The following is a 12,530-nucleotide window of genomic DNA, read 5'->3' on the forward strand; positions in this document are numbered from 1 at the left end:
AAGGACTACAACTCATTCCACAAGAAACGATCCCTTGTACGGCTGTGGTGACCGACAAATAAAAAGTTTACAAAGTGGATTTAAATAATTGGTCCCGCCATGATGCACGAGCGCCTGTGCTTGGTTTGAGCAGTCATTCTGTGCTGACAGAGGTCCTTTCAATAAATCCTAGCCCATTGTATTCTTATATTTTGGATAATTTTGGCTCATGTGACCATATTTTAGGTGCTGCTCATGAAAAAATTGACATTACATTGACAACATTAGGACCAATGTTATTTAATTGGGCCGTTCAGATAATTTTTGAACAGACCGAATTTGCGTTTAAAAAAATTGTTCCATGCATTAGTTTCTTCATGTTTATGAGTGCACAAAAATACCCGTAGCCTTTGTTTAGCATCCGATTTTTAAGGATACACTGCAGTTCTTATCAATGGGAACTGTACTTGCTCTTGTTAATTTTTTTAACTGCTGCTATAAAAATCAGATGCCATATACATTACACACTGGCCACCATGGGGTTAAAAACACCAGTTTTGTTTCTAGTTGAAACTCCCTGTGATTCAACCTTCCTCCATCCAGACTGATATTAGTTCCATTAGTCTAGCGAAACTCGGTTTTCATTGTGTAAGTCTTTGTCGTGTGATGTTCTCAAAAAATATTTTTTAGGTTACTGTTTTGAAAGAAAGTTCTTTCGAGGAAGTAATAAAAATGAAGAAGTATACATGTCGCGGGCGGGGAGGACACCGCCGCTGCGCTCGCTGACGCTCGGGTCCGGCGCTGATGCGGCTGCTCCCACCAAGGACACTATCTGCAAGGAGTTTGTATGTTCTCCCCGTGTTTGCATGGGTTTCCTCCGGGATTCCAAAGACATACAGATAGGGACTCTAGATTGTGAGCCCCAATGGGGACAGTATTGACAATGTATGTAAAGCGCTGTGGAATTAATAGCGCTATATTAATGAATAAAATTACTATTATTATTATTACTTACGGGTTAATCATGAAAGCTGTCTCATAGACGCTGCCATGATTAAGCCTGGACTTAAATGGCAGTGATCCGCTGCCATTTAACTCCTTATTACCTGGATTGCCACCGCATCATAGCAAACTGGAAGAGTCAGGGACACTCCAGGACTGTTGCATAATGGATGCGACAGTCCCGGGGCAGCTGCGGGTTGATATTCTCGGCTGCAGGGGGAAGGGGGGGAAGGCATTAACCCTGGCCCTCGCTTTCCCCAGCCTGAGAATACCGGGCCACCGTTGTGTGTTTACCTCGGCTGGACGGTAAAAATACAGTGGAGCCCGCGTTGGTTTTTTTTTATATGCACGTTTGATTTCTATGTGTATTCTATATGTCTGTGTGTGTGTGTGCGCGCAATATGTGTGTTTACTATATGTCTGTGTCTGATATGTGTGTTTACTCTCTGCTCCGCTTCCTCTTCCTGTCATAATGACATCACTTCCCTGCAAGACGCAGGCAGCGATGAACATTATGTCCTGAAACCGCGAAATACCGCAGGGAATAATGCAGGAAAACGCAATGAACCGCACATAATTTGCTGCCTGCGTTATTCCCTGCGGGATTTCACGATTACATTACAGTCAATGGAGTGAAATCCGCAGCGACGTGCGGAAAAGAAGTGACATGCAATTGTTTTTGCTGCGGGAATACCGCAGCAAAACATGCAGCTGTCAAAATCCGCCTAGTGCGCACAGGATTTTTTTTCCCATAGCATTTGCTGGTGAATCACTGCAGAGTTGTTATGAACATTTCCTGCAGCGAAACATGCAGCAAAACCGCAGGAAATCCATGGCAAAACCGGCAAGTGCGCACAGGGCCTAACATTTCTGCAGTCATTCCCCAGCAAAACCTATTAGTATAAAAAAATGCTGTGTGCACACTGAGTTTTTTTATACCTGCGGGATTTCTGCTGCGGAATTAATGTGCATGTCACTTCTTTTCTGCAGGTACCTGTGGTTTTACCATTAATTATTGGTAAAAATGTGACACCCTGGCTGGGCCAAGTAGTCACTGACAGCGCCCCACATTACACCTGTCCCTCATAGGTAACACACAGCCAAACATTTAAACCCTAGTCACCTCCCTCAGGTCTTGATGGACACACCAGGGGGCGGAAACAGGCGGTTGGAAGACGCCCACCGAGGAGTCTCAGACAGCCTGAGGCGGGAAAGTAGGAGTCTAGTCTAGTTCAGACAGTGAAGTGGAGAGTTCAAGTTGGAGAGGTGTGTGGGCTGGAGCTGTGTGCAGCTCCAGCAGAGGCGAGAATCCAAATTGGACAGGTATCAGGGTAGGAGCCCTGGTACCTTTGGTTAGGAGGCAGATGGCGGTCTCCATCTGCAGGAGTCGGGAAGACGGCTCGGTAGAACCTAGGTGGACCGGGATATGGTAGTGGCCCGCCGGTACCGACCCGGGGAACCGACTCGGAAACCGGAGCACAAAGGGGGGTACTCAGACCCTGACGCTAGGTCCAGAAGCTACTGGGGAGTAGCTAATTAACTGATCGCGGCCAGGACTAGAGGTCCTGTCCCACCCAAAGTCCCGACTGAAGGCAACAGAGCAATGAGGGGGATAAAAGGCTACCGCCACGGCTCATCCCACGGGCAAGCGTCTGCGGGCAACGGGCTCCTTAGGCGACCACACGCCGGGAGCGGACTCCTGAAGTTGCAAGTGCAGATAGTCCTCCATCAAACACAGGTGCAGGAGAAAGACAGAGACCACCAGCTGGGTGGGGGACCAGACCGCAGCCGGCTGCGGGCATTGACCACCATCATCTTGGTTTACCAGAGACTTGTGTGTTCATTAATAGTGAGTACATCAGCACCCTTCGGTCGCCCATCTCTCTGCACCGCCAAAAATCCCCCCAACGGGTCCCGGGGCCACCATTCCTGCCCACGGAGGGTTTAACAACTTGCTACGCAACATCTCTCCCGGGTGCCCCGTAACTGCAGCGGTGGTGTCCACCTTCACCACATCCCGTGGGTGGCCACACGAACTTAACACGGCTCCGGCCGTACATCTACGTCCCCAAAGCACCATCCCCTTTTGGGTTGAAGTGACCGCGAGGCCCCCGGGTCCGGAGACCCTCGAGCCACCCACTGAAGGTCCGGATCCGAGCGGCTCGGCTGCCGAGCACGGGGCGGCACAAAAACCTGCAGGGACCAACCTGCAGAAAAAACACAGAACTTTCGCGGCAAATCTGCAGCAAATCCGCAACATCCCGTGGAATTTGCGTGCGGATTTCTGCTGCGGGTGCGGGATTCTTCCAGATATCTGGAATTTTTTAAAGAAAATTCAATTTTCTAGTGCGCACATAGCCTAAATGACTAATAGTTGCTGAGCAAAAAACAATAAAACAGATTGCACACGGACAGCACACGGATGACAAGTGACAAAAAAATTGTCCTACTCTCCTGGATGAGAATGGGACAGTTTTTTCATACACTCGTGTGACCCCAGCCAAATAGTCATTCACTGCCAGAGTTGCGCGAACATGATTAGAGGGAGGATTAGTCTGGGCAAATCGCCTCCCTGATTAGTCACCTAGTAATTTCCACAGCGCGAACACCAGATTTAAAATTAATTTTATATTTATTCATCAATCGTCAAGACACAAAAAGGGGCAAATTAGATTGAAGGAAAAGGTTGAAATATAGACATTGAGGAGGTTTAGTGGGGATTATGGCACTGACTGATTCCCTTTAAACTTCTCACCCTGACATTCTCTATTCCTTTACTCATTATCATACCATGAAGCATGTTATAACCTACCGAACAGCCGCTGTGTGAGGAGATGACTGGATTTCTATATTCCTGCACAGGTTGACTTGACTTTGAGCTACTCGTAATATTGATTCTTGACTGAAAAGAAAAATATATATTGCCATAAAATAGTGATCTGCATTTACTGGTTAGAATCTTAGTATCAGTAGGACATTTTATGTTAAAGAAGCTATCCCACCCAACGTGATGAATGAATATGATCCAACCGCTGAGCTCTCCATGGTGTTGAGAAAGTGTGAAGGGAGCATACGTAAAGCACATGCATGACTAATGCGCTATTCACTTCCATGGATATGTGACACCCCAGGGCTATGGAGTACTCGTTCCCGGGCCGTATATGTACGGGTATGCTGTGTCACGGTTGTGTAATGGCCAATGCCCGGTTCCGTGACCCTGGGGGTCGCTTTTTAAAGGGATTATATACAGGGGAGATTAAAGAGTTTATACTGTGACACCACTTGCGGGTTGCGGTTATGGTGATGGAACCGCTGCACAGTCTTTTACCGCTGGGGCTGATGGTGATGGCAGCCTGAATGATAAGCCCACCGCAAGTAGGGCCGTGCCCCAAGGAGTGGATGTTGGGATCCGGCGCAGAAAGAAGGGAGACCACACTATGAGGATGCAGTGCAACTGTTGTTTAATCACAGCGGTATTGAGGCTGATGCACTGAGGACGGCTGGTTTCAACCCCTGGTCCTTTTTGTTCCAGTGCCGGTGTGGCTTCTTTCCCCGGCACCTCTCACTTGTGGGTAGAACCCCATGGCTTGGAGCGTCTGGGGGTACCCTACTGTCTGTCGGCAGTCTCTGGTCCGTACGGAGGGCAGTGTGAACCCTGTAGGGTTCGGTGTTCTGTTCCGGTCTCTGGCTCTATCTTTACTGCTGGTGCCCAAGGATTCTTGGGTCAATGAGGTCCTTGATGGTCCCCTCACTGTGCAGGTATTAGTCAGGTAGCCTGAAACGTTCGCCTGACCTAGGGCCCTGTGCCTCGTCGGTGCTCTGGTTCCAGGTGTTACTTGGCTGTACCCTCTCTGGCAGCCACTCTCCTACGCCACCTAGGTCACTGCTACATGACCCCATCTGGAGCCACGTCCGTTCCATTCAACTGTCACTACCGGACTCCTCACTGTCTCTCTCCTCCAGCCCCTGGGGTGTCATCTAGTGGACTGGACTGGACACACCCCTCGGTGGCCATCCATTGGGGCCCGGACTAGTCAGTCACCCATGATTGGGAGAGGGAAACTGGGGTTTTTATTAGGGATGATCGAATACCTCAAATATTCAGCTTCGCAAATATCTGACATATAGGTCGCCGCTATGTATGCAAGGTGTCGATTCATATTGAATTAATGATGCCCTATAACTTTGTAATTCACTTTTTTTCCCTATCTGATTCCGTTTTCAAGATAAAAATGCTAATTCCATTGTTTTCCACCAGGTGGTGCTATAGGTGGTTTCATTGCGTAGCGCATGACTACTTTACTATATCTAGACACCACTTCTATGCCTATAGCTGCCGCCGTTCTCAAGTTAATAGCGGTGAACAGGATATGGGTGAACACACTGTATACTAAACACAATGCCATGGCCAGAGCTGAGTGGAGGGGTGTAACGATGTATCACATCATTTAGCGGTAGACAGTAGTTACTTACTTTTTTAATTTGCAGTATCCCCTCTAGCATTAAGATATCATCATATTTTTTAATCACCGGCTCAAGATCCAGTAGACATTCTGAAAAAAAAAGTCAAAACAGAAAAAACTGTTATTGATCCCTTCACCACTGTTTTCACCTTAATGCCCGGGACAAATTTTACATTTCTGACCAGTGACGCTATATTGTTGGTATATGAAACAGTTGAAGGACTTCTTTGTTTGTGTGAAGGAGGACTTTGTGCTGATCTAACAGCAGATGTCGATGTTGTTTCCTTACTCACTGTACTGTAAAAATTCTTTTGTTTTCTTCTTGGTTTCACTTTCTTTCCCTGATGCAATGCTGTATGACTGTGCTTATCATTACCTCATCTTCTTCCAGAAGTAAAGAGTTTGTTATTTCATGTAATCTGCTCTTTGAACTTTCTTCTGCAACTGGGAAGCTAGAAGCTGTGCTGCCATGGCAAGGACCGGGCTCTCGTGATGATGTTGCAATGGCACTGATCAGATGGGAGCGCCATTGATCATGGCATTTAGGAGGCTAAACAGCTTAGGCAGGTGCTGTCACGTAAGCCAAGCTCCCAGTAGCAATTGCTCGGGCACAGCTCCTGTGCCCCGCATGATCGCCATGATGTACCCATACGTCGGAGGTCAAGAACCATTTCCGAACCATGATGTATAGAAAATTCAAAGGTCGTGAAGGAGTTAATCTCCTAAGGACTGTGTTTTCATTTTTGTGCTTTTGTTTTTTTCTTTCCATATTCCAAGAGGCATAACTTTTTTATTTTTTCATCGACTTAGCCATTTGAGGGCTTGTTATTTGTAGGACAAGTTGTACTTTTGAATGACACCATGCATTTTATTATATGATGTACTCGAATGTGGGAAAAAAAATCCAAGTGTAGCAAAATAGAAAAAAAGCGCAATTCTGCAATTGATTTTTTCTTATTTTTTTAAGTCTTTATGATGCTCATTTTACCAAGAAAATCACCTGGCAATATGACTCTCCAGGTCAGAACCATTACGGTGACACCAAACATGCATAACTTTTTTTTTATTTAAGTGGTGAAAAAAAAATTCTGAAATTTGTAAAAACAAAACGTTTTTGCTTGTGCCACCATTTTCCAAGAGCCTTATCATTTCCAGTTTTTGGGGTATGGGGCTGTGTGCATGATTATTTTTTGAGCCCCAAGTTGATGTTTCTATTTATATTATTTTAGAATAGATAGGACGTTTTGATTTCTTGTTATTATATTTTTTGTGGTGTTGTGGAATGTGTAATTCCGGGGTTTTATTTTTTTTGCTCCATTACGCTGTCTACTCATCAGATTAATTTATTTTGCATTTTGAAAGATTGGACTTTTACGAATGAAACAATGCCAATTTTTATTTTTTTAACATTTTTTCTTTTTATTGGGGTGTGATTTGAACTTTTATATATATTTTAAAACAGAGATGACAAAGGCTTGCGTCACAACGTGCATCGGGGTCTGGCGCCTTTCCAGCAGGAAGATACAGATAGGTAAGAAAGCATTTTTAACCTGTCACTCATGTACTTTATTCTTACGTAGCCTTATCCTTGCCACTTTTAGGCTATGTGCATTGTTACATTCTCCTGCTGGATTATGTCGCCCTCTAGTGTCTTCCTTTCATAAATACTTGTCAATTTGATACATTTTGTCATTTATTGTCGTCAATAAAAAATAATTTTTAAACTTCCTTTTAGCTGTAGATGTTCTTGTAGGTTTATTTAGGTTTTTAAGTTATCATCCTTATCCATACATGCTTTATTGTGATGCTTCTACTGGTTACTCATATATATATCTATCACCCTTTACTTACCTAACCATGTACTCGGCCTTGCTTCCTGCTTCATTGGTTTACTCATGTGGTCATTTAGAAGTATGGGAATCTGTCAGCAAGCTTCTACTATGTAACCTATGAGCACCATAATATAGAAGCAGAGACCGTGATTACATCAATGTGTCACTTACTAAGCTGTGTTTTGCTGTTTTAATATAACCAGTGTTTTATCAGCAGGAGATTATTATTACAGGACAACTAGGCACCTCCAGGGTAGTTCAACCACACTCCACCACTAATTAGCAGCTCTCTGTCACTATATAATGGACACAGAAAACTGTGATGTGGGCAGGATATAGACAGCAAAATAAATGAGCTCAGCTCAACCTGCAGCAGATGCAATCAGAGTCTCTGTCCCTACCTCATTGTGCTGCCAGATTACATAGCAAAAAGCTGCTGACAGATTCCCTTTAACACCTTCGCAATGGCCCAGAGGAAGCCTCAGCGAAACGCGCATGGTGTGTGTCATGATTCGCCTCCCTATCCACATGACTAGGGGGCGGAGCCTTCTCTTGGGCCTCACTTCCAGCCCCTGGATGCCTTAAAAGCTGACACTTCCAGTGAACCAGCGCCGGTTATAAGCTTAGCTCTGCTTTGCCTGTGATTGCTGGTCCTGTGAGTGATATCCTGATCTGTCTGTTCCTGTGCCCCCGTGCCCTTGTCTGTGTTCTGTCCCCTGGTCGTCCCTCCTGTCCTGTGTCCCCCCTCCTATTTCCCCACTCGGTTGCTTCCTCCGGTACTGACCTTAGCCTGACTTTGACTTCGCTTCTGCTTGCTCCTCCGGTCCTGCTTCTGCCCGTATGGTGTTTGGCCCAGCCTGTCCGACTATTCCTCACATACCCTGCAGTTCTGCCTCTCAGCTGTGCTGATTAGGCAGTGCATGAGAACACTGTGCATTTCCTTCCTGGTTCTCATTGCTCTGTGTAGTGTCGTCTGCTGCAGAGCTCTGGCTCCCCCTGGTGGCAGCATTACAGTGTGTTTTCAGCACAAGATGGGTATATGTACTTGATGTTGACTGGCTTTACTTTATAATAGCTATTAATTTTTACTAGAAAGTGTAGGTACTGTCACGACTTGGCTACATCTTGACTCAGTGGGATGGCTTTATGCTTTTTTGATCAAAAATAGTATTTACTAAGTACCCTATGCTTGTTATATGCACTGTGCTTTTATTTAGTTACAGCAGGGTGTATGTCCATATTAATTTTAATCTTGGGTTCTCTTTGTTTTATGGCCATTGTGAAAATGCACTTATAATGTGCATGTGTACCAACTCATGCTCAGGCTCATTTTTTTTTTTGGTTATTCATCTTCATTTTGCCTGACTGAGTGCTTTCTTGCCTATGGCTACTGAGCCACATATCTCACTCTCTGTGTGATTAGGTGAGTCTAACCACATAATCTATGCAAATGTGCAAATTTTGAATATACTGTATTTCCCCATGTCAGTTATGGCTGTGCCCCTTTTCCCCATTTTTAACTTATTTAGTTATTTTTAATTTTATTAATATAGTACCATGTATACATTTTATTTTCATCATATTTACCTCTTTGGCTTATCTTATGTATTGCTGTATATAGCACAAGCGATCAGACAATCGCAGCTTTAAGTCCCCTAAGAGGACTATTAAGAACAGTAAATAGTAAAAAAAAGTTTAAAAAACCCCACACAAATATAAACGTTCTAATCACCCCCCTTTTGCCCCATCAAAAATAAAGAAAAGAAAAAACCCTACACATTTGTGGTATTGTTGTGTTCAGAAAAGTCTGATCTATCAAGATATAATTTAAAATATAAAATAATTGACCTGATCAGTATAATGTGCAAACAAAAAAAATCAAGAAGACAAGATTAATTTTCTTTTACTCACTGAATACCCACAAAATATGTTGTATCAAAATATCATATCTATTCCAATATGGAACCAATAAAAATGTCTCTCCCCATAAAAATTAAGCCCTTAGGCCCTGTGCCCACGCTGCGGTTTTTACCGCGGTTTTGCTGCATGAATTGCTGCAGTCCTTCCCAGCAAAACCTATGGTAAAAAAATAAATGCTGTGCGCACACTGCGTTTTTTGTCACTTACAGGTTTTGCTTAATGTTTTCTGCAACAAAAAGAATGTTCATGTCAGTTCTTTTCTGCAGGTACCTGCGGTATTTTACACCATTGACTGTAATGTAATCATGAAATACTGCAGGGAATTACGCAGGTAGCAAATTATGTGTGTTTCATTGCGTTATTACCGCATTATTCCTAGGGTATTTCGCATTTTTCGGGACAGAAGATCATCACTGCCCTGCGTTTGCAAGGAAGTGATGTATTTAGGACAAGAAGAGGAAATAGAGCAGAGAGTAAATGTCGCGGGCGGAGGGGACGCACTCGCCACGCTCGGGTCCGGGGTTTCTGCTGCTGCTGCTCCTCGGTGGCTCGAGCGGTGGGCCGGACCCGGGGACTCGAGCAGCGCTCCTCACCCGTGAGTGAAAAGGGATAGTTTGGTTAGGGAGATTGTTCGTGACGCCACCCACGGGACGTGGTGATGATGGCACCACCGCTGCTGGTGATGGGGATCCCGGGAGAGATGGTAGGGAGCAGCTAGGATGTTGTCCCCTCCGTGGGTAGGGGGTTGGTGATCCCGGAGCCCGGTAGTATAACGGGGAGGCTGGATGGCTGGGGTGCAGGGTTGCAGGGACAGCGTGGCGCAGTGCCGGACGGCACTGATGTACTCACTCAGACAATCACTGACAGAGTCTCTGGTAAACCAAAATGGCCGGATGGACGGGTCCCGCAGCCAGCTGCAGTGTTGTTGTGCTCTCCCCGGACGGCTGATGGTGGCTGTCTTTCCCTGCACCTGTTAGAAGCGTTCTGACTCCTGTGGTTGCCCACCGGTAGTCCGCTCCCCGGCGTATAGGTGCCGTAGGAGCCCGTTTTGCCCGCAGGCGCTGGCCCTTGGATCTCTAGCCTGTGGCGGTGGCTGTATATCATCACAGTGTGGACTGTTGCCTTCTGTCGGGACTTGGTTGTTGGGGAACCCCTGGGGTTCCTGTCACACTCGGATTTGACTATTGACAGTGGCTCCAAGCCTGGTTGGGGTCCGATGGCCCTGCCTGTGTGTGCTTAGCTTTACTTCGCTCCCCGGTTCGGTACCTGTGGGCCACCGCCCAGCCCCGGTCCTTACGGCTTTGCAGAGTTCCACCAACTCCTGCAGACGGCCACCACTGTCTGCCAACCTTGCTGTCAGTGCCTGGGCTCCTACCCAGGCACACGCAGACATTTTACTCCTCTCACTTTCAACTCCTAAACTCATCTGACTGCCTTTTCCCACCTCCAGGCCTGTGAACTCCTCGGTCGGTGGGGCCAACCGCCTGGCTCCGCCCCACCTGGTGTGTACATCAGACCCTGGAGGGAGGCAACAAGGGTTTTTGTCTGACTGTTGTAACTGTCTAGGGTGGGGGTGTGTATGTTGTTATGTCTGTGACTACCTGGCTAGTCCAGGGCGTCACATAAACACACACAGATCACACTCACACACAGAGACACAGACATATAGAATGCACAGACACATAAAAATCAAAAACATACATATTAAAAATAAAAAACGAAAAAAAAAATGTCCAGCCAGGTAAGCACACAGCAGGGGCTTGGTATTCTTAGGCTGGGGAGGGTGAGGGCCAGGGTTAATGCCCTCCCCTTCCCGCAGCCAAGAACATCAGCCCGCCACTGGCTCGAAAATGTTGCATCCATTATGCGACAGTCCCGGCGTGTTACCGGCTCTTCCCAATTGCCGTGATGCGGTGGCAATTGGGGTAATAAGGGGTTAATGGCAGCCCATAGCTGCCACTAAGTCCAAGATTAGTAATGGCAGCGTCTATGACACGCTGACACTAATCTGTAAGTGAAAGGGAATAAACACACACACCGAAAAAATCCTTTATTTAAAATAAAACACAAAAAGCCCCCTCTTTCACCACTTTATTAAAATCCCCAAATACCCCTCCAGGTCCGACGTAAGGTCCCACGATGCTTGCATACTGATCCAGCGGCGTCTGACATAGCACTCAATGCAGCCTCGTTCCGTGAGCGAAGCTGCAGGGGTAACTCCAGGTCATTTCTCATAGTTGGTGCATACAACATTGTCAGTTATAAATGATTTAATAACAAAATGTAGAATTGGTGGAGGAAGGTTGAACTAAATCGATCTAGGTCTTTTTTCAACCTGTGTAACTATGTAAAATAAAAAATCTTTTGTTGCTTCATTGATTGTACTAAGGCTTTTGACTGTGTTGAGCGTTATAAGTTTTGGAAAGCTCTGTAGGAGTCAGGTCACATCTGACCAGTAGAAGGATGGACTGTGGTGCTCCAAGCCCCTGAAGACACCAATCGCGTCAAAGATTTGTAATGTGAATAATGTCTTGTGTCTTTTATACATATTGTGTTGTGATAATGTAATATAGAAAGCTGCATAGTGATGATAATGTATATACTGTATGTAGGATGTGATAGTGCAAGGTAATGTATATGATATAGTTGAGTATTGATTGATGTGTAGTACTGGGAAATGTGTAGTATAATGTAAGATATAATGCATAGTGTATAAGATGTGATAATGTAATGTTAATGTAGGTAAAGGGTTAATGTCTGCCCAGCAATAGACTGCAGAGGCCGACAGAGTTAATGTTGGAAAGTAATTTGGCAAACAAAATCGTGTAGTATAAATTTTATCTGTGACAATCCCATAATATATTGCGGTATCCAGCACACATTCTCTACACTTGTTTTTCTGTTACTGAGTAACTGCGTAATTCTCTTACTGTTTTAATAAAATAATGTTTTTCAACTTTAGACACAATGTCGGTGTTTTTTCCCAGTATCTTTCTGCTATATGTAATGTTGGGACTAGCTCACCCTGGGAGGGGTCAAGTAAAAGGTGACGGTTCCAACTAGACAGTGTAGTTGGGAGTAATAGCTGAGATTAACCTAGAAAGCCATGGAACCCATAGTGTAGAGGGGCGACATGACAAGAGGGAAGGAATGATGGGGTTAATAGGGTCAGGTGGTGGTTGGTACAGGGGCAGAGAGGGGATTGGTGGATAGGTGGAGTTTCCTGGAGGAAGAGGGGGGCAGATGAGGGGTTGTAAGTAAGGAACTTTGTCTTACCCCCTTTCTTGACCTCCGGACGTGGACCGATCCCCGAACACCCTCCCTTGTGGATTAG

The 12,530-nt window shown here is 45.5% G+C and overlaps 1 protein-coding gene across 1 annotated transcript in view; it reads right to left on the reverse strand.

Annotated features, from left to right (window-relative positions):
* RIPK2 (receptor interacting serine/threonine kinase 2) overlaps positions 1-12,530 on the reverse strand; it is an 84,448-nt gene that overhangs the window by 14,691 nt on the left and 57,227 nt on the right. The window contains exons 7-8 of the mRNA XM_075316271.1: positions 5,455-5,534; positions 3,794-3,883 (exon numbers count right to left, since the gene is read on the reverse strand). Of these exons, the coding sequence (XP_075172386.1) occupies positions 3,794-3,883; positions 5,455-5,534 (170 nt within the window). The remainder of the gene's footprint in view (positions 1-3,793; positions 3,884-5,454; positions 5,535-12,530) is intronic.

This window comes from Anomaloglossus baeobatrachus, chromosome 6, assembly GCF_048569485.1.
Source record: "Anomaloglossus baeobatrachus isolate aAnoBae1 chromosome 6, aAnoBae1.hap1, whole genome shotgun sequence".
Taxonomy (NCBI): Eukaryota; Metazoa; Chordata; class Amphibia; order Anura; family Aromobatidae; genus Anomaloglossus; species Anomaloglossus baeobatrachus.